This window comes from Aspergillus chevalieri, chromosome 1 (assembly GCF_016861735.1).
Source record: "Aspergillus chevalieri M1 DNA, chromosome 1, nearly complete sequence".
Taxonomy (NCBI): domain Eukaryota; kingdom Fungi; phylum Ascomycota; class Eurotiomycetes; order Eurotiales; family Aspergillaceae; genus Aspergillus; species Aspergillus chevalieri.
In genome coordinates this window covers 5482269-5509339 of record NC_057362.1, presented here as the reverse complement: position 1 = coordinate 5509339, position 27071 = coordinate 5482269, and the positions used below count along the sequence as shown (strand labels likewise).

General features: G+C 52.3%; 8 protein-coding genes across 8 annotated transcripts; 3 read left to right on the top strand and 5 right to left on the bottom strand.

Annotated features, from left to right (window-relative positions):
- Positions 1 to 1221: 1221 nt before the first annotated feature.
- On the top strand, positions 1222 to 3172 carry ACHE_11922A (Zn(II)2Cys6 transcription factor domain-containing protein; the record flags this gene model as incomplete). The annotated part of the gene is made up of 5 exons (XM_043276545.1): positions 1222 to 1365; positions 1433 to 1784; positions 1838 to 2205; positions 2262 to 2396; positions 2447 to 3172. 5 exons carry the CDS (start codon positions 1222 to 1224, stop codon positions 3170 to 3172), a joined length of 1725 nt encoding a protein of 574 aa, XP_043133042.1.
- A 274-nt stretch (positions 3173 to 3446) lies between these two features.
- ACHE_11921S (uncharacterized protein) lies at positions 3447 to 5983 on the bottom strand (the record flags this gene model as incomplete). Its single annotated transcript, XM_043276544.1, has 2 exons — positions 3447 to 4725; positions 4776 to 5983. The coding sequence occupies 2 exons, from the start codon at positions 5981 to 5983 to the stop codon at positions 3447 to 3449; spliced, it is 2487 nt and encodes an 828-aa protein (XP_043133041.1).
- Positions 5984 to 6575: 592 nt separating this feature from the next.
- ACHE_11920S (deoxyribodipyrimidine photo-lyase PHR1) lies at positions 6576 to 8386 on the bottom strand (the record flags this gene model as incomplete). Its single annotated transcript, XM_043276543.1, has 2 exons — positions 6576 to 7119; positions 7191 to 8386. The coding sequence occupies 2 exons, from the start codon at positions 8384 to 8386 to the stop codon at positions 6576 to 6578; spliced, it is 1740 nt and encodes a 579-aa protein (XP_043133040.1).
- A 1607-nt stretch (positions 8387 to 9993) lies between these two features.
- Positions 9994 to 10935, top strand: ACHE_11919A (uncharacterized protein; the record flags this gene model as incomplete). Its single annotated transcript, XM_043276541.1, has 1 exon — positions 9994 to 10935. The coding sequence occupies one exon, from the start codon at positions 9994 to 9996 to the stop codon at positions 10933 to 10935; it is 942 nt and encodes a 313-aa protein (XP_043133039.1).
- Positions 10936 to 11666: 731 nt separating this feature from the next.
- Positions 11667 to 13691, top strand: ACHE_11918A (putative alpha-L-rhamnosidase A; the record flags this gene model as incomplete). Its single annotated transcript, XM_043276540.1, has 2 exons — positions 11667 to 12782; positions 12831 to 13691. The coding sequence occupies 2 exons, from the start codon at positions 11667 to 11669 to the stop codon at positions 13689 to 13691; spliced, it is 1977 nt and encodes a 658-aa protein (XP_043133038.1).
- Positions 13692 to 13839: 148 nt separating this feature from the next.
- Positions 13840 to 17945, bottom strand: ACHE_11917S (uncharacterized protein; the record flags this gene model as incomplete). Its single annotated transcript, XM_043276539.1, has 2 exons — positions 13840 to 17629; positions 17707 to 17945. The coding sequence occupies 2 exons, from the start codon at positions 17943 to 17945 to the stop codon at positions 13840 to 13842; spliced, it is 4029 nt and encodes a 1342-aa protein (XP_043133037.1).
- A 553-nt stretch (positions 17946 to 18498) lies between these two features.
- Positions 18499 to 22052, bottom strand: ireA (bifunctional endoribonuclease/protein kinase IRE1; the record flags this gene model as incomplete). Its single annotated transcript, XM_043276538.1, has 2 exons — positions 18499 to 18955; positions 19009 to 22052. The coding sequence occupies 2 exons, from the start codon at positions 22050 to 22052 to the stop codon at positions 18499 to 18501; spliced, it is 3501 nt and encodes a 1166-aa protein (XP_043133036.1).
- A 4364-nt stretch (positions 22053 to 26416) lies between these two features.
- ACHE_11915S (uncharacterized protein) lies at positions 26417 to 26736 on the bottom strand (the record flags this gene model as incomplete). Its single annotated transcript, XM_043276537.1, has 2 exons — positions 26417 to 26600; positions 26663 to 26736. 2 exons carry the CDS (start codon positions 26734 to 26736, stop codon positions 26417 to 26419), a joined length of 258 nt encoding a protein of 85 aa, XP_043133035.1.
- Positions 26737 to 27071: the final 335 nt, after the last annotated feature.

Genomic DNA, 27071 nt, shown 5'->3' with positions numbered 1-27071 from the left:
CTTTGCCGCGAACGCCATGATGTGACTGGCAGCAAGTGTGACGGTCAAAAGCACACTGCATGTGCCTCCACAATCGACATTGCAGGATACAAAATTAGACAGTACGGATTGTTAATCCCTCGCATGTTGGGCATCCGAGTCCTTGCTAATAGTGCTGTCGTTCAAAATAGTGACACGCTGGTCGACTCCATGGGGCTTTCCTTTTACTCTTTCGAACCCGATACGCTGCAAGGAGTCTGTAGTGGATACTCAGCTTGGATAAGAAAGTGAGAATGCGAGCAAGTCTTTTGGGGCTGACGCTGCAAGACAAGAAAGTTCAAGAGCGTTTGCCAGACCAGATAGGAACTCCAGACGCCAACCCCCGCAAATTACCGAAGACGGTTATTTCGAAGATACTCTACGGAGTACTTTGCACTCCACAGACTGTCGTGTTCGTTTGCTCTTCTGTTAATGGACTTTTGTTCAAAGCCGGCCCGAGGCTCCTCCTGTCAGACTGTCAGTTGGCCGATGATCATTCATGCCCGAAGCACATGGCCATTAATGGTATATTTGACAATCCCAACCTCCGGGAGTAACAAAGTGAAATGGCAAGGAAAGGGAAGGGAAAGAACGAAAGAAAGGGAAAATAGGAATTCGGATCCGATCGACAGAGTCACAGACCACAGAAACCTAACAGGACTTCGCCACAAATGCCACGCAGGGGAAAAGGGAGCCTCGAAGCTTGGGTTCCGTCCGGCCGGGGAGGCTTCCGATATCGTAGTCTACTCTGTACGAGCACGAATTGGGAGGCAAAGTCAAGGTTTAGAACCCCGAATTCTGGATGTTATTGCACCGTTAGAAGAAACTGCTCCATTCGTGGCCCTCCCGCGGTTTGCGCCTTTCGAACGCCACGACCAATACAAGTTCTTCTTCCTCCTTGATGTAATCCACACCTGTGCGTCGCTGATTGGAACTATGTGGACTGGACTATTAGACCGTTTACCAAAGTGAAATACTTACTACCAATCCCTCTCCACATTTGGCGACCGAGTAACCGTCGCTATTGCTTAATTGCAGCCCGGCCCGCCGTTTCTGCGCGGAATTACGAATTGTCACATTCTAGCTTGCTAATAATCTTCGGTGCATCGTGGCCACGGCAATGCTGCAAAATGACATGGGCCTCTTGACTGATCCCTCTTCTGTTTCTGCAACCATTCCTTCCAGCTTCAAGCAGCGTTGATCATGGCAGATGGTGCTGGATCGAGTCAGGAGAAAGAGGACGACAAGGATCAATTCGGCGCCGCTGAACCCGCCAGGAAAAATAATGCACGAAAGAAAACTCGACCCACATATTCCTGTTTGCAATGCCATAAACGCAAAGTCAAGGTAATTACTTCCCACTACTGTTGACGACCGTTGCATCTCTCGCTCATAAAAGCTTCATGGCGAACAGTGCGATAGAGTAAAGCCATGTGGCGCCTGCTGTCTGCGGGGAACGCCTTCCGAGTGTGAATATGGCAACAGCAAGCAGGACCGCCAGTTTATTGAGCAGTCTACTGTCATTGAGAATCTGTTGCAATCCTGCGAAACCCTGAAGCAAGAACTCGAGGAGACCCGGAGGCAAGCCAAGCTCCCTCCCGTTAAGCAGGAGGACGAAACACCATTCCCTCATAATGTAGACTCGTTTGATGCTGGAAGTTCCGGTAAACTCGGTCAACGGAGAGCGCTGGTTCATTCTGGCACCCAGACAGATTCGCAGAGCCATTCCTTGCCGTCAAGCCCGGCCACAATATTGAGAAAAGCAAGTACGTACAGTGCTCAACCTCAGCATCAATACACACCAGCTAACCAGATGCAGGCTCGCCACAAGATTTGCAGAAGGAGAAGAAGAATCTATCAGATCCGACACTGGCCCGCGCACTGATTGAATTATTTGTTGAACGATTGATCAGAGAATTCAGTCCCGCAAATGCATCCAACTTCGGCGGTACAATTCGGTTACGCCAGGCAGCTGACATGCGAGTCTTTTCCCCCATGCTTTGCAACGCCTTCGAGGCAGCCTCTTTAACGTTCGCCGGGAGTCGTCAGCAGAACCGGTCTCTGGAGATGGTAGGACATGCCCGGTATATCAGGGTGTTGCGACAACTTCAGAGTGCGCTCTATCATCCCGAGAAAAGCCAAGCAACCGACGCTTTAACCGTAGTGCTCTTGTCGACGATCATCGAGGTTAGTTTGGCTTTTTCACGACTCTTCCTGGACTCACCGGCTTATTTTATTGAAAGGCTTTCAAACAAAGTTCCAAGGACTCCATTTTGAAACATCAGCTGGGAGGTCTCCAGCTCTTGCAATCACGCACGCCTTACCGGCACAGATATGGGCTTGAGCGGTCGCTTTTTGTCGACCTCCGACTCTACTGGGTATGTTTCCTGTGAGGCATACTGTGGTCGATTCTGACTAAAAGTCTCAGGTCACAGCCGCTATAGCTTTACGAAAACCGACCTTTCTGGCTTCGCGGGAATGGCTGACTGTCCCATGGCTGGGGGACAGTGCTCCGAAGGACATCCTGCATCGAGTGCTGGACATTGCTGTCGATATCCCTGCATATCTCTCGGAAGTGGATACCTTTACGTCCATGTTGAAGAATGCCACTGCATCAACTGAGCTAATCGCATTGCAAACTACGATCTGGGACAAGGCTACCGAGATCGAAGGGCGACTACAACTATGGGAAACCACATGTGTCCGACCTTACCCTGACGGGGGTCCATGGGAAGCACTTGAGCCAATACCCGTAGCGGACTTCCCTGTGTTCGAATGCCGTGATTTAAGCAGCCTTGAGATTTTCACTCCGCGGGACCTGGTCTACCCGGATCTTCTTCTCGCAACGTCCATGTGCTATTTTTGGGCCATGCGTCTCATGATTTCGTCCACAGACGGAGGTCTACCTAGCATCCTGACCATGCAGGACCGCTACAAATCGGCCTGCAACATTTGCCGCAGCATGAAATATTACGTCCAAAACATCCCGGGCTCCCTCGTATCTCGCATGATCTTTGTCCTGCAAACAGCCTACGGAAGCTTCGCAGACGGCACGATCGAGAAACAATTCGTCAGGGACCTTTTCCTCTATATAGGTAGAAGATTTCAGTTCCCGGTTTTTTCGAAACAACCCACCTCGCAAGCTAATGATTGAAACGATAGACACGAAATTCAGCGTCCGTTTCTATGCTTTCCCCTCTGCTTAGTTTAGGTTGGAGAGAGGTTTTATATCAATACGAAGTCATGAGGTGCATACTTAAAGTTCTATATATTACTCAGACAATGCATATTAAATGTTCATATACATAAAGTTCACAAGTTCACTCAGATATATATACACCACGAAGCAAAATTTCAGATCCGTTACAAGTAAACAACTCAACATTATATATGCGAGATCAGTAGGTCACGCAATGCAAGGTGAAAACTCATAGAGCCAACCCAGTCCCTTTCCGCGTCCATCGATAAAGAGCCAATACTGCTTTACGTCGTCGACGAATCTCACTATGATCAACAGGACGTCCGCGAGCCTGGGCCACGGCACTCCGCATTACCTGCCGGAAATTCCTCTGGTATTCGGTGTTAAGAGTTACGACGCAGGACTCTGTGGCACGGATCATCACTTCACAAGCGTTCAGGATTCCCTCGCCAGCTTCCTTTTGCAGACGTTCCACGATCAACAGGAGCAGGAAGCTGCCTTGGAGAAGCTGGATGCCGAAGAAGTATGGCATGAAACTAACATCAGGATCGAATCGTAAAATCTGGTCTGCGGAGTCGGCTGCGTCGAGAGCGTGGGAAATGGTGGACGCAAATGCGGGCGACGATGTCCAGAAGTCCTTGTCCTCGATGAGTGACACGGGGTCCCACTTCCCGACTAAGAGGATATGAAGGACATGCACTAGATAAGATGCATAAGCGATAACAGTCTGCGTATGCCACGAGTATGCCTGAGAAAGCGACGGATCCATGACGGGCGGTCGGTCCGTTTTGGGATCTGAGGGAAAGGCTGCCGACACAGGCACTTCTGGGTCGGTAGCCGCCGCAGCAGCGAAGGTCGTGAGGCTGGCCTTGTATATTTCGAGTTGTCGCAGGACTTCACTGATGTGAATATCCCAGGCTTCCTTCCCCTGCACTCGCAGCCCAAGCATGGGATGATTTCGCGCCTGATTCAGGTCGATTAACTCGCCTGTTATCGTCATGAGAGGAAGAAAGAAGCCGAAAATCGAGTGATCATGGCAAATGAAGTTGGGAAACAGACGTCGCCGGTTCTTCTCGCCAGAAAGTGGACATTGAGGACCGTCTGACTTGGGACTATTGCTGTGAACATTGCCTGCCTGCCATGTACCTTCATCCAAAGGGAGCAGGAGATCCTCGCTCTCAGCATCGAGCAGGGCCAGCGGTCGGTTATAGCAAAGTGCCAAATGGCGGTCCATTATGTATAGCAGCCACCACGTCCGGCGGCGCTCCTCGCGATGTTCTTCGGTGAGGGTACCTTGCCAGTCACGTCCGCGATCGCAAACGCAGTTTAAGCTAGGACGCGCCGGATTGAAGGTGTCGGTCCAGTTCCCGGTATCGATGCCGCCCCAGCCGGGCAAGAAGTCGTCGAAGGGTGGGCTCGATCCTTCTGGATTACTGTCCATATCTGGTACCACCTCAATCTCCTGGTTCAATTTCAACTCACGGGCCAAGGTAAATGCTGCATGCCACCTGAATACTGTCAGCTGAATGTCTCATAAGCTAGTATATTGGGCACAAACCATCTCATACTAGCCGCCTTTTGCTCACTGGAGGAGATGATCGAGGCAACGTGAATATAGGTAATGACGTCGTCCAGAGAGCCAGCCGGGCCTACTAGGCCCCGGTCGTCTCCAGTTCCTGTAGAGGGATGGTGCATGGTAGCTACAGGTGGGCATTCTGGACCGACGGCAGCATAAGGCACATCGCGAGGTGCAGAGCTGTCCTGTTCTTTAAAAGAAGCATGGATCAATGGCCGCAGCAGTCGGATGGTCAGCGCGCATAAGAACTGACAGATCTTTTTACGCTGCGGCGGGGAAATGGCTAAAGCAAAGGCGCGGTCGTCCAGAGCTGCTACCCAGAGCATACTTGCCAACAGCGCCGGGCTGGTTGGCCGGGGAGTATCGGTTGTCAAGAAGGACGCTTTTCGTAGGACATAGCAGTGGATGTGATGGCAGACCGGGTGCATATGAGTAGAGAACGCGCTGGTAAAGTAGAGCTCCAAAAGGTCAAAGACCAGTCGTCGGGATAAAGTGCCCTCTAGAAATGGCATCAATGGTTGTAACACAGGGTATTTGAGCGATGTTGAGGTCGAAGACGACCCCGGCGTCTGCGCGATGGGTGCCATCTTTGAAGCCGAGGGAGTCTGAGCACTTTGACCAGCAAAGTCGACTCCGTTCCAGAAGTCCAACATTCGTGGCAGAGAACCATCCCTCCAACCCGCGCCGTTCAAAAACCCATAAGATTCCGAAGACAGATGTGTCGATGACAGCCATTCTTCCGTAGCATTCGCCTCCGGCCCCAGTCCACGATGCCCATCGACGCTGGGGGCGGGTGCCACAGTCGGGTCGTTTGTCGTAGGTGATCGATGGTGAGCACTACCCGTTGGGGACGTATTTCTATCCCTCGTCGGCGACACTGTTTTCATATTGTTGCGCTCAACAGCACGCCTGTCCGATGCGCCATTGGCGGTATCCAGCCCCGCCTGCTTCGATCGTGCAATCCGCCCGCGCTTCCGAAGTTCTCGTGTGAATTCGCATCGGGTCTCATTGCGCAGGCAGCGTGAACATGGGAAGGCCCGGTCGCATCGCACGCGACGGCTATGACACGAGTCGCAGGCTATCCGGTTGCGTCTCCATCGTTTCTTACCGGAGGCGCTGCCGTTGGAAGGGTCATCGGTTATTCCTGGGGCCGTGTTCTGCTGTTGATCCCCCGCCTGGGCTGTATTCATTTCAAGTCGACATTGGCAGAATGATTGGGGAATTTCAACGGATTATCGTCTTATATTCAGGAGGGAAGAGCCCAGAACGTATTAACTACTGGGCGTGCAAAAGCAGATCGGTTAGCGGGCAATGCGGGAAAAAAATGTGGAGATAGATTCCGGGGCAAACTGGACACACCTGCACCATCGGTTAAGGCTATTCCCCCGAGTAAAAGGCATGAGCAAGCAATGCAGAAGTGAGGGGAATTAATACCGTAGGCCAGCAGGGAAAAGGAACCAAAAGCTCCACGGCAATGCCGCTGGCGAAAGTGAGACAGACAGTCCGGAGCGCGGGGAAGTCACCGAAAAGAGAAATCTCCGCATTGAACGGCCGGCATAGAGTTTGCACCAGGCGATGCCCATGCCTTGGGACTGTCAGGGGAGCAGAATCCTTCCACCTCGTCGACGCCTCCGGAGGGGGCTCAAGGGGCGAAAGGAAACAGACCTACGGAGACTGAACAGTCGGGTCGCTCACGAGGAGAATGAAACAAATAGGCTTGTGCAGAATGCTGATAATACACTGGAATAGAAACAGCCGTGCTTTATGTACTCAGTGCGTTGTTTACTTGCTCTGCGTCGCTCTCTTGTACCGATTCAACGCTCGATCTCGGCTTTCCGAATGCTCGACGATTGGCTTGGGGTATCCATTTTTCTCTGCAACAGCGCCTGCCCCTCGTTCGTACGGTTCGTGAATTGCTGATCCCTTGATATCTCGCAGCTCCGGTACCCAGTGCCGGATGTACTCGCCATCCGCGTCGAACCGTTCACTCTGGCGGGATGGGTTGAAGATACGGAAGTACGGCTGAGGATCAACGCCTGTGCTAGAGCCGAATCCCCATCCTCCGTGGTTCGATGCGAAGTCCCCATCGATCAGATGTTCCATAAAATATCGCTCTCCGCGGCGCCAATCGATTAGAAGGTCCTTCGATAAAAAGGAAGACACAACCATGCGAGTGCGGTTGTGCATCCAAGCGTCGTTTTTCAACTGTCGCATAGCAGCATCGACAATAGGGTATCCAGTCTTGCCTTCACACCAGGCGCTAAAGTGATCTCTGTCATACTCCCACTCGAGATTGGTGAATTCGGGTTTGAAGCATTTGTTCATGCTGAGCGTGTACGTCAGCTTGGGCAAAATAAATAAAATAGCAAGTCCAAGAGAGGGGCAGGGAGTACGTACCATATGTAAGGCCAATGGACAAGCACATGCCGATAAAAGTCTCGCCATGCAACCTCGCTAATCCATGAAGCATACCCAGACTCATTGGAATTCAGTCGATTGCGGTTGGCCTTTTTTGCCATAGACACAGCCGTTCTGGCACTCAACGAGCCGGATGCGAAGTATGGACTGAGTACGGAGGTGCTCTTCGCGGCTGGCAGGTTCCGCAAATCGTCGTACGACGTTCCTTTCTCCTCCAGAAAGTCCTCGAGCCGGCGAAGAGCTTCGTGCTCGCCTGCCGGGTACAGTTGTTCCAGATGCGCTTTTTCTTCATCAGATAAACGTTTGTTGCTCGGTGCCGTAGGAACCTGACTGTCGAATAAGTCTCCAAAGTGCCTCCGCGCGTCGTCAGGATTGGATCCCGGCTCCTCCACAACCTCGAGATACTCTGGATTTTCTTGTAAAAAAGAAACCCATGTGCGATACCACGGAGTGTACACAGCGTACTGTGTTCCCTGCTGGCTGTGAAGGGCACCTGGGGTGACAACACAAGTGTCGTGGGCTGCTTCGAACTTGATACCGTTGTCCGCACAAAGTCGCACCAGCTTTGCATCCCGCCGCAGTTCATCAACTTCGTACTCGATATTGGTAAACAAGTTGCTTACTCCCCAGCGCTGACAGAGATCAAGAATACGACTGGGAATATCTTTACGCTTGTCCTGTGTCTCCATGTACAGCGGAATATCAAGTTCCCCTAGGTCCCGCTCCAACTGCACCAATGTCCGGAGGGTCAAGTCGACGCGGGCGGGACTAATAAGATGAGCCGCCAGATCTTCCGGTGAGAGTATATACAAGCAGATGAGCGGGATCTTGTTATCCCGCGCTATCTCATACGCCATATACAGAGCCCGGTTATCGTGTAGCCGTAGGTCTGTTTTGAACCAATGCACTACAGCATTTTTTGGTTGTATCGACTTCCTCACGTCCGCCGTGTCTTCATACGCTCTCTGCAAAGTCTCAATCGGGCGCTCCAGGGTGCCATTGTTGTAGGCGTCACAACGCTCGTTGCTCATCTCCGGAGGATAGAAATCCCGCAGAACAATGCCAAACTCTTCAGCTTGTTGGGCGTTAGGATGGGGATCTGACAGATCGAGCCTGCCTCGTTTGTTGGCAGGACTTCCGGAGGGGCTGGATGTCGTGCGCTTTTTCGGCGGCATGGTGGAAGTGCGATACTGACAGATGAGGCGCGGAGTTGAATGCCCGTAGAAGAATAGATATCGTTGTCTGTACAGGAACAATCTCTTGGTGAACATCCCTTCTAGGCACTTAAGTACTCGCGAATACAGGCGACCGCTGGGAGACTCGATCAGATCGAAAGATCGGAATGCAGATTCTTCCCTGACGTCAGAGCCAGTCCAGCTTCGTTATTTAATTGCATCCCGTTGCCAAAGACTACTGTAAAGCTGCAAGTATCTCGATTCATTTCGCGCGCTCTGGATATGTACTGTTGGGGAGATGCAACTATCGTCGCTATCCCCTGGTACGCGTACGGAGTCCAGTACGTACTTTTGGAGTCTACCGGATCTGCGTCTTCGCTTTTGCACTGGCCCCCGCTTTGGGAGTAAGACATCGACCCAAAATACGGACCCGGGGTCTTCTCAGCAGTCCGTGGTATCAAAGGAGAGTCAGAACTCCTCGGGTAGCGGGAACCAGAGTCGCAAATATTCTCCTATACCATAGACATCGCCATCGATTCGCCGTAAAGAGCTCGCGTATCTCCCCGGCGGCGATCGAACAGCCGGAAGCTGTTCCCCGAACCATTCGGGGACCCTGAACCCAGGATTTGGTTCGCTAGTCTGCACTATTATTGTACCCTGTTCCTCTGGCCAATTCATGTTCTGTGTTCAATGCCCTTGGCAAATTGCAGATCTGGATTCTTAACGTCAACGATGCAATAGGTCACTGGGAGGAGAAACGGGCGCGCGCGCGAGAGAGAGAGCTCCGTACCGGAGGCCTGGAATGTAACCGGGTTGATGGACGGTAAAGTGGTCCAATCGGGACTGTGGGAACCATGGATGACCCTGCGTGCACCCGAAACATCAGAGTCGTGACGTCGAGATGGCCAAATGGTAGACGAGGGAGAAGAGTTGAGACAGAAATCAGAAATCCCGTGACCGGCCGTGACCTGAACAACCAACTTCACCTCTTCCTCATAGTATCTCTCCGCCTCTCTCTCTCTCTCTCTCTCTTTCTGTCTCTCTCATTACGTCTACTTTTCTCCTGTAACAATACTATTGAATCGTCAATGACCCGCCAAGATCGACGATAGCTCGTCGATCCGTCCAGACTCGGTCCAGTGGACTAGCTCCATGACTTGACTTTGATAGACACGCTCATAACTATCTAAGATCGCCGGTCAAAGTTTGGACTATCCACGGCACACTTTCCGAATCTTTTTCTTTAGGAGAGCCCGCGTGGAGAATTTATTGTTGGCAGCCGTCAGTGCTGGGGGATCGAGATCACCTCCCCCTCCCCATATTTGCTTTATTTCTATTTTTCGCATCTGTCCTTCTTCTCGTCGGAGTGGCCTGTCTGCCATCGTTTATTGGAGAAAAGAAGGTTGGCGGTGTTAGCGCTGAAAAGGGGGTGAAACTATAACTAAGGGATATCGCTGCTCCGCCTGTACAGAGTACTTCGGCTTCGTTTCTTCCTATAACTTCCCTACCAAAGAGCTTCATCTCTGTTGATTGCTTTCCTATCCTCAACCTCCTCTTTCCCTTCCTCCGCCAGTTTCATTCACCTGAGCGATGGTGGCATCTCTTCCATGTCGACCGCGGCAATCCCCGATAACGTGGAGTTCGCATACAATGATAAAGTCCAGAAGTACATCTTCTCGGCTTTCGCCGGTGTTGTGTGGTATAATGCCATCGAACTCATTGTTGTGTGTTTCGTTACGTTCCGACGATACCGGGGATGCTACTTCTGGAGTCTACTCGTCTCTTCCTTCAGCTTGATTCCCCACACGCTGGGTTACATCTTTTTACTCTTTCCTTTGGGAATCTCGCCATGGCTCTCCGTCACATTTGTCCTGGTGCCATGGTGTGGAATGGTAACGGGGCAATCGCTGGTACTCTGGTCGCGGTTGCACCTGGTGCTGCAATCCCCAAAAGTTCTCTGGGCCGTGCTCTGCATGGTCATAGTCGACGCCATTGCCTTGCATACGCCCGTCTTTGTGCTTATGTATGGCATTATCTCGCCCAAAGCCGATCAGTTTATCCGTGGTTATGACATTATGGAGCGCATCCAACTGGTCGGATTCTGCGTCCAGGAGTTGGTGCTCTCGGGAATATACATATTCGAAACGGCCAAGCTCCTTCGACTACGCCCCGAGCAACGTCATCGACAGATCCTCATCCATCTATTGATTATCAACATCTTCATCCTCATCCTCGATTTCGCCGTCGTCGGTACCGAGTACGCGGGCTATTATGCAGTGCAGGTCATGTTCAAACCGGTCGCCTACAGCATCAAGCTCAAGCTGGAATACGCCATCCTTGGCAAATTGGTTGAAATCGCCCGGGGTGCCAGTTCGGATACCTGGGCATCTTCGAGTCCTCGAGACGGTATATTTTCTGGCCATGGTATACGACTGGGAAGTGGTGGCGGAGCATCCGACCATTTACAGGAGGTCGACTCTACGGCTGCACTCCCCGAGGTGTATGCAACAGACAGTCCTTTCCCTAGATGCGTGAAAGATCATGGTTGACGTCGCTCGGCTCGACATACACTTTTTACTCCGTCGCGGGACACGGCGACTGATATTATACCTGATGGGTTGATCGGACGAAATGCCGACAAGATGCGCCGGGCAGCTACCACCGTTGTCAACGTGTCGCTACCGAAGATTCATCCGAGTTTTGCAGACTCGGAAAAGACGTAGTCTCACCCCACACGGCAGTCTCCGCGCGCCAAGGGCATCAATCATATCATGGCCACAATTGTGCCATACCAGGGCCATTTATGCCCGGGATTGCTACTATGCTCAAAATCGCATGAGCATACGAAAAGTGATTATATCTCCATTCTATGATAATGACATGACAATATATGACATGAACTCTGAACTCCTGATCAGTCCGGTGTAAATAACCGTAGTCACTGCTTCGTCGCCTTCCCCTGACTTTGTAGGACTGAAGAAATCCCTCATTCCGGCTTAACCTCGGCGTCATTGGTCTATTTATGCCCCCTGTCATTCCGGATTGTCCGAACCCTTCAAACGACCGACCCCGGACTTTCCCCGGACGGCCTCCACATGGCTTGACATCACTGTCAACCTGCTCGGCCTGTTGTTTCCCCGGATATAGACCAGTTGAATGTGCGTTCGGTCAATTCTATGCCGATTTGCCTCTGCGCCTGCTCATTTCTGCAGACGATTTACACTATAAATGGCCCTGATCTCGGGCTTTATGTTATCCCTCGAACAGTCGCTGTCTAACCATGTGGTCTCTGCCGTTCCTCCTAGGTCCGTCTCTCTTGGCCGCCGTGAGCCAGGCCAGCAAGACGCCATATGATCAATACATTCTCGCTCCCTCCTCACGGAATCTGGTCCCTGAATCCATCTACCAGATCAATGGTTCGGTTTCGAACGCAGATGTCCTGACCAACCCAGGCTCGGGAAATGCCATATTCAACGGCCCTGCATCCGTGACTTTCGACTTTGGCCGGAACATCGGTGGCATCGTCTCTCTCGACATCGCATCCGCTTCATCCTTCGATGCATTCGTGGGCGTCACCTTTACGGAATCCAGTCTCTGGATCAGCAGCGAGGCTTGTGATGCGACAGCAGACGCAGGATTCGACTCACCCCTATGGTTCCCGGTGGGTCAGGGCCCTGGGAAGTATACCGCTGAAAAGAAGCATATTCGCGGTGCATTCCGGTACATGACGGTGGTAACCAACACGACGGCGTCGGTTTCTGTTCGCAGCGTTCGCGTGAAGTACACGGCTGCTCCGACTCAAGACCTCAGGGCGTACAACGGGTACTTCCACAGCGACGACGAACTGATCAATCGGATCTGGTATGCCGGTGCATACACCCTCCAGCTCTGCACGATCGAACCCTCCACCGGCGACAGTTTGACGACTCTGGGAGATATCTCGTCCACTGACAATATCACCCTTCCCGAGACCGTCCCATGGTACAACAACTACACAATCTCCAACGGCAGCAGCGTGCTGACCGACGGCGCAAAACGAGACCGCCTCATCTGGCCCGGCGATATGTCCATCGCGGTGGAAAGCGCTGCAGTTAGCACGGGCGATCTGGAAAGCGTGAAGAACGCGCTCGAAGCCCTGTTCTCCCAGCAAAAGGCCAACGGCCGCTTGCCTTACGCCGGCCGGCCGTTCACCGACCAAGTCAGCTTCCCGTATCATCTGCACAGTCTGATTGGTGTCTCGGACTACTACCGCTTGACTGGAGATCGCACATGGCTGTCCAAGTACTGGAATCAGTATAAGCGTGGTGTACAATGGGCCTTGTCGAGTGTTGACCAGACGGGCCTGGCCAATATTACCGCTTCTGCGGACTGGTTGCGTTTTGGCATGGGTGCTCATGTAAGTCTGCTCCAATCACCAACATAATGTCACGTACTGACCGAGCAGAACATCGAAGCAAACGCCATCCTCTACTACGTCCTCGATCAAGCCCAAGACCTAGCAACCACCCTCCACGACCAAACTGCGACCAACTGGAGCAGCATTGCCTCGGGCATCAAAGCAGCTGCCAACCAGCGCCTCTGGGACAGCGACGCAGGACTATACCGCGACAATGAAACCACTACTCTCTGCCCTCAGGACGGAAACTCCTGGGCCATCAAGGCAAACCTCACTCTTTCCAAGAAGCAATCTTCCCGTGTGTCCTCCTCGCTCCGCTCCCGCTGGGGTTTGTACGGTGCACCCGCCCCCGAAGCTGGAAAAACCGTGTCTCCATTCATCAGCGGGTTCGAGCTGCAAGCGCACTATCTTTCCGGAAACGCCGACTCAGCCCTCGCGCTCATGCGCACACAGTGGGGATTCATGCTCGATGATCCACGCATGACCAACTCGACCTTCATCGAAGGCTACTCGACGGACGGGTCACTCGTGTATGCGCCGTACAACAACGACCCGCGCATCTCGCATGCACACGGCTGGTCCGCAGGCCCAACGGCCGCATTGATGTTCTACGCGGCTGGTCTACATCTGACTGGACCAGCAGGGTCGACGTGGAAGTTTGCGCCGCAGCCCGGAAATTTGACGGATGTGGACGCCGGGTTTTCAACAAAGCTGGGTGCGTTCTCGACCAAGTTCAGTCGGACGGATGACGGGTTCCAGCGGTTGTCGTTTAATGCGCCTAATGGGACGACGGGGGATGTTGAGTTGGCTGGGACTAGGGGGTCTTTGGTTTCGAGGGAGGGAAAGCAGGTCGAGCTTGTTGATGGGAAGGCGAAGGGTTTGGCGGGTGGACACTGGGAGCTGAAATAATGCGTGTATCCTAGGAATGTACACATTGAGTGCTTGTATAAGAGAAACAGAAAAATAATCAATTCATGTTTCAGCAATATGATGATATGATACATTCATGCGCTAATCAAGCCATAGATACATTACCCTATCAACAGAAATATCCCGACTATTTCTTCTGCAACGCCTTCCTCAATTTCCCAACCGTCCCACTCGACTGAATGTCCCCATCATCCGCACCACTCACGTTGTCACTGTCACTGTCACTGTCGCTGTCGCTATCGCTGTCGCTATCGCTGTCACTTTCGCTCTCATCCTCCGACTCGCTATCCGACGGCGGATCAAAGACGTCCTTCTTCCGGGTAACAGTCGCCATACGCGCCTCCTGTAACTGCGCGTCGTATTCTTGTTTTTGGGAAGTGATCATGTTCTTGAGGCCTAGGAGGGAGGCGCGCGCGGATGTTTTGTTGACGGATTGGAAGGGCTGGATGTGTGGTTGAGGCTGCGATTGGGCTGGCGGTTGCGAAGAGCCCCGGGGTGAAGAGTAACGGTTTTGCGGGAGTGGTTGGGATTGTGGTAGTTGCTGCTGCGAGGAAGGAGCCGGCGATTTGGTCATTCTGTTGCGCGCGAAGCTAGTCCCGTTGGTACCGTTGGCACCGTTAGCGCGACGAAGAAGATCAGCCTTGGTTAATTCTGGGCCTTGCACTTCTTCATCGTCGTCGTCGGACCCTGAGCCGGAACCTGAGTCGGAGTCGGAGCCAGACCCGGTTTCGGACCCAGTTTGGGAGTCAGTCTCGTCTCCGTCTTCGTCTTCAGAAGAAGATTCCTTTGCCTTGCCCTCCTGAGAAACGGGCTTCGGTTCTTCAGTGGTAGGTTGCGGTGCAAGCCGCTCTTCCGGTTTCTTCGATTGGTCCAGGGTACGAATCGTCTGAATCTCAGGCAGGTTCACATCATCAGACATGGGAAAGCTCTGCGATTGTTTCTGGTACAACAGTCGAGACTGCTGGGATTGTGGCTTTTCTGGCAATTGTTGCGAGGGCTCAGCTTGCGATTCTTGAGGCTCCTGGGTCTGGGGCTGCGAGGTTTCAGGTACCATCTCCGGCTCTTCGGGCTGTTTCTCCGGCTCTTGTGGTTGCTGCTCCGATTGAGGTTCCGCTTCCTGCTCGGTCTCAGCCTCAGCCTCGGCCTCAGGTTCAGGTTCAGGTTCAGGTTCAGGTTCAGGCTCAGGCTCAGGCTCAGACTGCTGCTCTTGCTCGGACTCTCGGTCTTGCGCAGGCTCCTGCTCAGTCTCGAGTCCCTTTGTGGTTTCGCGCTGCTCAGGCTCAGGTTGCTGTTTGGGTTCGGACTCGGGCTCGGGTTCGTGTTGGGTTTCCGCCTGCTCCTGCTCTTGATCCTGCCTCTGCTCTTCATCCTGTTCGTCTCCATCCTCTTCCTTGTCATGCGGCTGAGGTTCCGGTTCACGTTCAGGCTCCTCCGGCTGTTCCTGTTCCTGCTCCCCTTCCTGCTCGGGTTCCGTCTCCATCTCCTGCCCGTCCTCCTGCCCCCCCTCCTGCTGAGGCTCAGGTTGAGGCACCGGCTGCGACGGCTGATCTATATCCATCGCATCAGCCCCATCAACCGGGCGGAAAGAACGACGAGAGCGACGTGTTCTAGGCGATGCAGTAACCGGCTCCTTATTTTGAGCCTTCTCGGCAGGACTTGTCTTGCGCTTCGAATGCGAAGGAGTCTCAGCAAGAGCGGTTTCAGTTTCCTGGCCAACTTCACGTTCCTCCGTCGTTTGCGCGGAATCGCCATTCGTCGTCTCCGTAGGGGCCGCTTCTTCATTTTCGGTTTTCTTGGGAGGGGATTTCGGAGATCTTGTCGAAGAACTTTCGCGACGAGCTGCCTTCTTCTTTTTCGCAGAACCAGTGTCCTTGGCGTTCGACGACGGGGTGCTGGGCTCCTCGCTTATCTCAGCAGCAGCTTCCGAGGCGCGCTTCTTCTTCTTTTTCTCTGGCGTCTTGGAGTGACCGTTCGGGTTCGCTTTGATGGATTCGAGCTCCCGATAATACATATCCAACCTAGAACGAGATGACTTGAGCTGCTGCTGGGTCTTTTGCCGGCCACTGTTCTTGTTTTCCGAGATCCACATCCGAGTTCTGTGAATCTCTGCCAAAATTGTCAGATACTGAGAGCTCGCATTGCGCTCCTTTGCTTCTCTCATCTCTCGGTCCATCTCCTCTTGCTCCTGTTTCTTCTTCTCTGCTTCCCGCTTTTGTTCCTCAAGAATCTGCTGAATCTTCTCTGCAGTGACGCCTCCGGGGTATACAGTTATTCCCGGAGTCGGAGGCTTGTCCTGCCCGGCATTGGGTGATTTTTCCTTCTTGTCCTTGGTCTTTTTCGGCTCTTTAGCTGCAGAGCCTGAAGGCAATCTCGAGCGAGAGTCATCAGTAACCGGGATCACGCTATTCTTTTCTGAAAACGACACAGAACGTCGCTTGTCTGCCGACGCCTCTTTGCGTAGCGCCGACTTGACCTTGTCTGCGGGTGTCTGCGGTTTGGCAGGTGTTGAATCGTTCTGTGTCAGCGACTTCTGAGCGTTACTGAGCCACACGGGTGCGGCAGTGACGGCTGTCTGGTTTGATGGCTGCTCCCTGTTGCTCGAATCCACAAGAACAAGCTTGGGGGCCTTGGTGAAATTTTTCAAGTCAAGCTTGGCCAGCTGCTTCCGCGGGGGGCTCTTCGTGATTCCTAGCCCAAGACCCGGTCTTGAAGGCGAGTGTTGTTCCATGATGCTTGGGTGACGACCAGGTCCGGAGAACGAAGGTGCCCGTTCACGTTTTCGCATGGCAGAAGGACTGCTCCTACGAGACTCGGAACGTTCTTGAGTTAGGGTACCAGCCCTATCCAGTCGAGGTTCCTTGTTTGACTGTAATTCCTCCTGGCTCTTCTTTCTCTTGCCAAGGCGGGTTTGACGTGATGCGGGAGCATCACCATTTGCGTTGTCTTGCTCAGGCGCTTCCTCCGTAGCAGTAAAAGCATCCGGGGCAATTCCATCGTCATCCATTGCAACGTCACCATCATAATCAAAGTTCCCCTTCTCATTATCACCCTTGTCCTTCTCTCCTCCTTCTCCTTCCTGTCTTCCATTATCTTGTCCGTTTGCTTCACCTTCCTCGTCATCCTCAACAGGATTGATTAACTGGGAAATACGCCGCCGGGTGTGAGATCGTGTCTTGTGACGGAGAGATGGCGTTTGCTCAGTTAGGTGCAATCCTTTGGCCGGAGGTGGAGATTTCGACTCAGACGCGATCCTATTGATCGTGCGATTTGCGGCGCGGCCTCTGGTCGCAGCGCGTGGTTGCGAAGTGGCTGCCATTTTCTCAGACGAAAGCGCAGAGGGACGTGTCGGTGTTGGTGAGCCACCTAATTCCTGGCTCTCGAACCGTCTGTGTTGCGGTGTTGCCGCGATCGTTTTCTCACTGTTGTCCTGCGAGTCCTGCTCTTGTATTTGTGGCTGCTCGTCCCAGCGTGCGGGTGATCCAGGAATCTCATGCTCCTTCTCAACCGATAAGACAGGCATATCCCGGCGACGTTCGAGTTCATCGGCTTGGTGAGCGGGAGTAACGTTGCCGGGCGTGTATTGTCGATCGCCATCCTGGCTGCCAGACACAGATCCAGCCTGGCAGTCCTCCTCAGTAATCGTAGGAAACTTGTGTACGGATTTCGCAGCTGCTTGTCTCTTATCCTGTATCCTGCGCTCGTAGTCCTCCGCCGCCGCGTCCCAGTCCAAAGTTACAGAGGGGAATCTCGCAGGTGAATAAGGCGTAGGTCTCTGAATCACACGCAGACAACCACGTTGGTCCCGACCGTCGATTTGACCCAACCCTCTATCCACAAAAACGTCGGCCGCAGTCATATCGACATCGAGATCATCGGTGTCATGGTTGTCGTCAAGCATCTTTTTGATCTGCAGGGGCCTGAGCTTCGTTAGCACACACCCTGTTACACCAAACGCGCCGGGACCAAGATATCAAAGTAGATAAAGAGCACTCACTCCGCATTAGGGCGTAACTTCGTCCACTTTTCCTGAATCATCTTCGCCAGTCCACCCAGCGTCACATCCTCTGGGTTCTCCAGCACGAGCAAGAAGCTCGCTGGCTTCCCAGCCGGCGCGCCCGATGAGTTACGGCCAGCATCGTTATCACTGCTGAGGATCGAGCGGAAGGAGAAAGATGAGCTGGACTGGATTTGCTCGGGAGGGTAGATTTTGACCGTGAGGCGTAGAAAGACCATAACGAAAACGACGGTAACGGACTGAACGAAAAGGATGTGAGATCCGGTCAATCACGAACGGCAAGGCGAGAGGGTTGAATAAGCATTATTTAGTAAAGACGTTCAGTCGAAGTCGTAACAGTAGCTGGTTGGAGTATGCGCGCGCGCGGTCATCTAGGGACGGGGAGATTAAGAGAGAAAAGGTAGAATTCGAGACGCAAGTAGAAAACGATTATTTACAGCGGTATAATAGAGAGAGATGAGCAGCAGCAGCCCAGGGGTAAAAAACAAAAGAAAAGAGAAGACAACCGGGCGTGTTATTCACACCGTGCGGAGAAGAAAAAAAGTGAAGCTGCGCGGATTCCCAATTGAGTTGCGCGTGGCTTATGTCAGCGGTGCCTGCGTTGGTAGTTAAATCTACAGAGTGCAATGGGCAATCTTATACAAATGAATGGGCTAAAACACAGAAGCTTCAGGAATCATGAACTTTTATTCTATATAGGATACAGCGTAGCTTTTTTTGTTTTTATCGAAATACTCGTTGACCATCGTAATATCATCATCAATCAACCCATCAATCCATCACGCTGAAGTACCGCTTGAACCGGTCAATGTTTGTCAACTCCAGTTCCGCAATCACCGAGTGGCAGCTCATCAACAGACTCGGGAATCGCACGGTCCAGAAGTTCAGGTATCCTTCCGGCAATCCGCCAATGTGCGCCTTGAGATGCGCCGGCATATCGTTGTAGTGGTTGCGCTTGTTGCGCAGCGCTCGTAGCAGATCCAGCATCTTGGATCCCGTGTATTTGCGTTGCTTGCCCAGACTATCCTTGAAATCCCGTGGGAGCAAGCGCAAAAAGTCCATTTCAGGTCCCATGACCCGCTCGGCCACCGATTCCAGACATAAAAGAGCATCCGAGGGCGGATCCCGGGGTTCAAACTCAAAGTGGTCGGACACGTCGCATAGGAAGGCGAGGCGGTCCGATGGCGGCCAGAAGAAGGGGTGCATCAACACTGCACTGGCATCGGGGCTGCAAATGGGTTAGTTTAGAGATTTTTGTAGAATACAATCATCATGGCTTACCGCTTGCGAGGGTCCAATGACAACATAGACCGAATCAAATCATCCGCCTCATACGCATAGTCTCCCAGATGCTGAAGCTCATCGAGATTAAAGTTGCCCTTGACAATGTTGGCTTCCCGCATGAACTTGCCATTCTTATCGAACGGATGATCACCCCGGGTGAGCACATAGTAGAATACACAACCCAGCGAGAAAATATCGATAGCACGTGTGGCACGTCGGTTGGTTTGAGGATCCACGACTGCGGGCTCGGAGGATTCCGTATGCTGAGACTCAACACCTTGTGTGATCGGACTCTTGTCATCGTCAACCAGCAGTTCAGGTGCTCGCCAGCCAGACGTTCCTGCGGCATGAGCGGTGGTGGCACGGAACGAGCTTTGATTGTCGTCCAGCTTCTTGCACAGGCCAAAGTCCGAAATGAGCAATCGCAGAGACCGCGATCCCGTGCGGCCGCGAGGCATGGCCACGAGAATATTTTGCGGCTTCAAGTCACGGTGCACAATCTTAAGAGAATGGAGATAGCGAACGCCGCCAATGATTTGCCGCAACATGTCAGGTACGTCAAGGCCGCTTCCAACGAGTGCGGGATAGTGGGCCGGTCGTTCGACAACATCCTGCAGCGAGGCGGGACATAGTTCCAAAGCAATGTATAAAAAGCCGGCCGCTTGTTCGCGACAGAAATAGCGAATGACATTGCCGTGATCATCACTTTCCTGCAGCAAGCCAACCTCATGCGAGGCAATGTCGTAGAACTCGACCAGCATACGCTTGACAGCCACGTCACGGCCATCGAACGAGCCTCGATAAACAACTGTTCCATGACTGCCGTGGCCCAGAACCACATCCGTGTGCACCTTCAACCGGCCAATTTGGACAACACCATCCATCTCAACGACTTCGTTGGGCAGAGTCCGAGACAACTGCACGTCGGGGCCCAGACGCGACATTGGCTGAATGTTCTGGACATCTTTCACGACCTGATCTTCCTGATCCTTGTTGTCGTCTTCACTACCGGGCTTCTTGTTTCTCTTGTGAGATTTGCCACCACGACGACCTCGTCGTGCCTTCTTCTTGGGTTTCTCAGGGCTCTGGAGATTCAAATCCTCCACATCATCCTCGTCATCAGGACCGCGAGAGGGTTCCCGAATTCGGACGCGAGGCGTCGCGTCGGCAGCCAAGGATGCGTCGCCGGCTAATGGAGTGTCTGGAACTGAGGCACTGCGATCCCGCCGTGGCCTTGGAGTCTGGTCCCGCGCTTGTTGCTCCGCAGATACATCCAGGTCGACTGTAACATTGGGCACCGGTCGGATCCGACTGGGTTCACGCTTCACATCCGTGTTGCCATTGACAATGGGAGTTGATGGAGTTGACAAGGGCGGTTGGTCCGAGGAAATGATATTCTTCAAGTCGAGCTTCTGCTTGGCCAACTCTTGGATGTTGTGCGAATTGAAGTAGATGAAGGTGCCAAAGAAGAGTAACAGCAGGGTGACAAAAATGTCCAGAGCATTGTCCCATCCCTTGCGAATGATAGTGCTGTGTCGCAGGGCGGGCGGCAAAGCCAATTCGGATGGGGTCCTGATCAAATCGTGGGGCAAATCGTGATGGGATAGATCGTGGGTACCCGATGACCCACCAATGCTCGGACGTTCCCGACTGACGATGCGTGGGCCATTGAGTGAATGCACACCAGCCAGAGCATCCCGCTGCTGGTGAGGATTCAGACTCATGAGTGCTTGACCATGTCTGAAGTAATCCTTCTCATAGCACTGAGCCATCTTGGCCCGTCCCGTCACCAATGGATAGGTCTCTTCGGACATGGCATACCAGCCACCTGCCTCGGTAGTATCGATGAAGACCCGCTCATCCCGTTCGTCGAGAGGTCCATAGTCGGGGTCGGGAGGCTGCAATGGCTGCGAGAGGAGAACGAAGGGCGTGGGGGCATCGGGGGACTCGACATTGGCGGAGCGTACGACGTCGAAAACGCGAACGACGGGCGACGAGAAACGTTGCGTGTAGCGGGGACGTTCCATGCGGGAGTGGTCAAAGCCCAGGATGATACCATCGTGCATGCTGTAGATGTGACTCTGGTCCATGCTACTAAAGTACTGGGTCTGGAGGTCGACGTCGCGGTTGTTGGGGGTCCACTCGGAGTACTTGAGCGTGCAAATAGGGTCACCAGTTTCGGTATTCTGAATAGCCACGGCATATTCAACTCGGCCCAGGACCAAGGTGCCACTGGTTGATTCACATGCGTCTGTGACACCGTCAAAGCCATCATCAACCTTGCGGCACTCGGCTCCGGACGGGAGTGGCCCACGGGAACTAAACACACGCAGAATGTTTCCGGTACGAGCATCGATGGTATACAGAGTCGTCTCCTTTCGAGCGGTGTATGTGACAGCCGGATCGATACCGGAGTACGGGGTCTCATCGACGAGGTCCTTCACCGTCAATCCCAACTTTTGCAAACCAGCATCGGGGCCGGGGCTGTAGATGTAGATACTGCCATGTTGGCTGGGTTCGACGATCCAGATAAAGTCATCCTCAGGCTGGGTGCTGTCGAAACTCGACCGGTTGGCTCGATGGTAGATACTCTCGACGACGGGGCTACTCGGGACCTCGAGAGCCCAACGGGAAGCACCGGTGTGGCGGTCACGGGCGTGAATGGAACCATCGACGGTCGCCAGCAGGACAAAATCCTCAACCTCCCAATCCTGCAGGGACCGCGCATGCAGCTGCGGCGCCAGGCCGGCAGACGACGAGGGACTGCTGGCCTGGGCAGGAGGGGCTCGAACGGCGCGGCCGGGGCCGGCCAGAGCCAGGGTTGTCAGGGCGCTCGCATCGTTGGATTTCACATTTATCGCATTATGGGACGGGCCGGTCGAGTGAAGAGGGACGGACACGGCGGGGGCATGGTCATTGTAAGCGTTGCGGTGAGAATGGAGAGGTTCCTGCAGCTGCTGCGGAGCGACAAGAACGGGGAGCAGGAGAAGGGCGACGCTGGCGGGAAGAGTCGAACAGGCGCCAGACAGCCGCCACCGCATTGTGGACGACTCAGTGCGATTCTCGGGGAGGATTTAGCAGACCGAAGAGGAGGGATGGGGGAGAAGGAAGGAGACCCGGTGGCTCATCAGAATCGGCGGTGGCTGGAATGTTTCGGGGGGGGAGCGGTACGGAGGGGCCAATTTGGCTACGATGGAGAATAATATACAGTGTGAGAGAGAGGGAGATGAAGGATAGAGCACAATAATAGAGATGGAGATGGAATGGTAGAGAGAAGATGGAGAGATGGTGAAAAGGAGGCTGTGGAAGCCAAGAGAAGGCGGAGTTGAGCCTCAGCGGTCAGGCAGCACAATAGAACAATAGACGCTGTAGTTAACTATAACTACGTACTGCTCAACAGAAATATGCAGGATACTCGGTTCACAGTAGAGACTGTAAAAGACTATCAGATTCTGCATTCAATTGACTTCACACCATTGATTTTTCACCTGTCAGCACAGACAGTCACATGATTGCTTACCCGATTCGATGGAAACGAATACGAGTATGGAGTAACTGTGTGAAGTTGCCCTCCATTGCTGCTCTAAATTCAACCAACCCTTTCACCTTTCATCCCCTTGCCTGAATGATTATAGTGAGACATTTTCACTATCGATGATAGGTTGTCCATCTAAACAAGGCAACCAGTTGTAGTATTATACATAGTATGAGCATGGCACTGATTGTATCTAGTCACATCAAAGCCCTCTTGAATGACTTGAGAGTCCTCTTCATGCATTTTGAGAAACTTGGGGCTCGTATAATGCTCCAAAACGGGAGAGCTTCTGACACCCCGCATAAATTCCAACTAATCTCGACTCACTCGGGAGCTTGTATACCCTGCCGCGCGCTAAGAGCAGTTCGTAGCTTTCCGCGGATGTTTCATCTTACACAATGCGTCTCGCCAGTCATATCCGAGAGTATCTGACGGGCCATTAGGCGAATTGATGGGCAATCTAGGCTTCGTACTGAGGCTGCTCATTCCGTTCAACTTCGAACTCGATTTCCAGAAGCTCGCGCTCTTCTGTGATCGCAATAGACAAGCCGACAATCCAAGCGTCCAATGGAAATTAAACTGTTATCAACACCCAGGTTACCTACGCTCGATCTTTTACCTGACGTATAGATGAAGACAAGTCCGATAATCGCCCCGATGTCGCAAGTAGGCCTCAGCTGTGACTATGGTCTCTTTACAGTCGTAGTCCTTGTGCGTCTCAAAGTAGAGTCTCTGTACATGGTCGAAAGGAGGTTCGTGCTCTGGGACCAATGTCTGGGCTCTCCGGTTTCCGTTCTCGGAAACGACTGCTCGGACGCGATCAGAAGATACATTCAATATCCGTGAATATCGACTAGTTCCTCGTCACAGCCACTCTGGTACTGATATTGCAACTTTCGGAGTGCAAGAGAGTGGATGTCCGGGGAGCAAAATGTCACACTGCGAGAATGCGTCGTCGCAATGTGTACGGCTGCAACTTGGCCTACTTCCATCCCCGGGCACTCAGCAAAGAAGCCCATTGGAGTGAACCAGATAATCAACAATTGGACTTTCTCATCTGGGACGAGCTCAAAGCCATCATCAAGGTCATTCATCCATTGACCTATATACCGGGATTTGGATCGTTGTGATACTCGAGCTTCAGACTGGATATGCGATTGGGGGACCGGGATCAGCCAAGGATGCCTGTGGATGCCTGTATCTTCCGGACGTTATTTTGGTGATGCATAGGTCTGATAGTTACCGGGATGTGAAATGAGTCGATTTTTATCGTATGTTAGCTGATTGTCGGGGATCGGGTGGCATTCACGATCCCAAACATCCGGAGTCATGGGTTGCTCATTACCTGTTAAAACCTCACAACATGGCCGCCTATACCCCGTCACTGCAGCACAGCCCTGGCTTCCTCAACATCTTGCAGCAGGTAAAGCGACACAGCCTAGAAGAGACAATCCAGGGCGTCTGGCAGGAAATAGTCATCAGGTGGTTCCCTAGCCGTCAGTGCTACAAGTAGGGCTTCAAAGGTGCCACGCTCGCCAACAACAATATGCCCGGTGTCACCGTTGTCCAGGTCAGGGCAGCAATCGCGAATCCTCTAGGTGCGGAGGACTGGCACGAACGCCATCTTGCTAATCGAATGCAAGCGCCCATACAGGGATACTCCACTCGGCTGGAACGATAAATACCGTCACTGGTCAGTTCCACGATGGTCTCTCAGAAACCTTAAATGTTTCCGAAAGACTGTTTGGAGCAGCCGCTATTGGCGCAAAAGTGAGGTTCTACCAATTCAATGGAAAAACTCAACGGGTCTATCAACACGTGAGTTCTACTTCATCAGGGTACCATCGATGTGGAAGCCCCAAATGGTATCGGTATCGCACAGGTCGAGAAATATGATGAACCACATCAAGGCAAATGCGTGGCAGTGGGCTAACTCCTAAGTGGCTTTGGGTATAGTGTCTATCAAGTGTTTCGTGTGTTTAGCTACAGTAACTACCAGTTTAGGACGGAGGGCGAGGTTTTCTGTTGTATTTTGATAATTCGGTCTATATAGTAGCAACATGAGACTATACCATAATATTGTACTCTGTACCTTTCAGGCCATGCACAGTGCTCACCTTGTGTTTTCGGAGCAGGGCGGGTGTGGCCTAGGCTCACTTTTCAACCTGGGCTACCCTCCCTGCTACCCTACTCCTGTTCTATTTGCCTCCTCCAATGCTTCCAGTCCCCATTCCTCGTCTTCCCGAGCTCTTTTTGCCGTCCGCTGTAGATTTTCCTGGTGTCACGGGATCGGACCAGTAGATACTAACGGAATGATATTCCTATCTAGACTAGTGTAGCCATCGACGAGAATATCGAATCTGAAGAAGAAAGGAAGGGGAAAGGCTATTTACACGAAGAATTCTTATAGGGGTTGTGTGGCCTCGTTAAGCAGCTGTTTGTCTTGATTGCTTTCATGGCTTCGTTCGCCATGTTGATGGTGTTTGCTGATAATGGCGCTGAGCTGAGCCGTCACAGCAACCGGAGAAACCCCTGCATTTTTCTCCGCCTCCCCAAAGATCACCCAGCCCGCTGAGCTAGCCCATAAACCACTATAAACATACTGAGGAAACACTTAAACAAAGCCTATTCTACAACTATAAAAAAATCAAACAGGTGCCCTCTGGCCTGGAAATCTGGCCTAAGGATGGACTGGGTCTCCACTGTGACTGTCTCGAACAATAGGAATCTATTGGTAGATGTGACGGCCTGGTCACGTTGGTTGGTTATCACGTGAGGCGTGGCTGTTTGCTTTGTTGCTTTGTTGATAAATATGGTGTTACCTCCTTTCTTCCTTCCTCATGTCAATTATCCTCGTCGAGAGCTACCTAGGTAGAACCCATGAGTTGGATGTTCCATTATCCTAGTAGAGCGCCGTGACAGTAGATATCTGACAAAATTATAACATGAAGAAGGAAAGGCACTGGGCCTGCCAGCGCTGAGCTATCTAGTGTGTGCGAAGGGGTTCTTGCCCTATTTCGACTCAGTCCGAAGTAATCAAACATGCTATGCAGCTAGCGAGTCTTCATTCTCGGTGAATGCCTTCCTCTGGACGGGTCAAAGTAGTCAAGTATGTTATACCGTTAACGAGCGCTCATGCTCCGTGACGTCCAACTCCTCACTGAATGTAGGCGGGCTCTGGAGGGCCTTACACAGAGAGTTGGATGCCCCTCAGCGTCCTACAGACAGTTCTACGTATGGAATATCGTCTCAGATTCGACCATAATGGCTGCCCTTGCGTGGAGTATAGAATTGGTACATCATTATCGTCTAGTCACTATATCTGACAAGACCAAAACAAACCAACACCGAAACCGAAACCAAAAAGAAAAAGGAAAAGACCCTTAGCGCCGATTCCAACTGCATTTCATGAAATATTGGCATGAGCAGATATACACTCAGTTCTTGCCAACATGCTTATATCCACCCTTGCCGTCCTGCTGGTAGGTATACCTACATCAAAGCCCCATTCTCCCTTGGCATCGTGGTTGTTAGCGCAAACAGATTTATCGTTATTGTTAAGAGCCTTGCAGTAAGGACTGGAATGATTTCATGTTAGCAAGACTAAACCCTTCTATCGTTATCCAGCAACACCTACCCGAGCTCGCCATCAGCACGATCCCATCCTGTGATCTTAATGCATGTCTTCTGCTCGTCGTCCTCCTTGGTGCAGTCGTATGGGATTATTCCATTCTTTCTTCAAAGTTGGCCCACACTGCCTCCCTGCGATTGCTGGGAGTTTCAGTTCACAGGCCCTAAATACGCCCTTTTCGATGGATGCAGTGTCAGCAAATGTACTTGTAATGAGCGTTAAAGCTGGCAAGTCTGTATTCACTTGGATCCTTCCTGAGCTGATGAAGCAAATGGGAATTCCTCTGGCGACTCAAAAGCCTCGTTCTTGTGCCAATCAGGGTTCTTGGGTGGAATCTTGTCTTTGAGGACATTTCTGAATGGGTCAGCAGCCGCGCCACTGGCTTTTCTGTTGGCCTCGTCTGTGTCCTTGTCGATTCGTTGTCTAGAAGGCAAGAGTGTGTTAGAGATGGTTTTCCCAGGGAGTTGAAGTGCAGTATCACGCACAAGATAGGAGAGACACCCTTGCACAGGATCAAGTAACAATCAAAGTCAAACGAAACTGTACCCTGACCCTTCATCTTCAATCGAGCCTTCTCCGGGTTATGCTGGCTGGCTCCCACAACACCAGTGTTGCGGACCTCCAGATCACGGGTGATCAGGTCGTCTCCGGTCACTGGGGCTCCCAGGGCCTACTGGAAACCGATAAAGAACAGGAAACAAAGCCAAGAGAGATTAGGGAAATGCATGATGCTGAGACTTGTTGGTGTGTAGTTATTCGAGAATTACTGGTAATAGTATTGTAGAATGATACTTTGGATGTCTCGAGGAGCCGTACTCAGCCTGTCTATATGTTGCGATTGACCATCTTGACAGCCAAAGGAGTTGTCCATATCCGCCGTACACAGCAGATTCT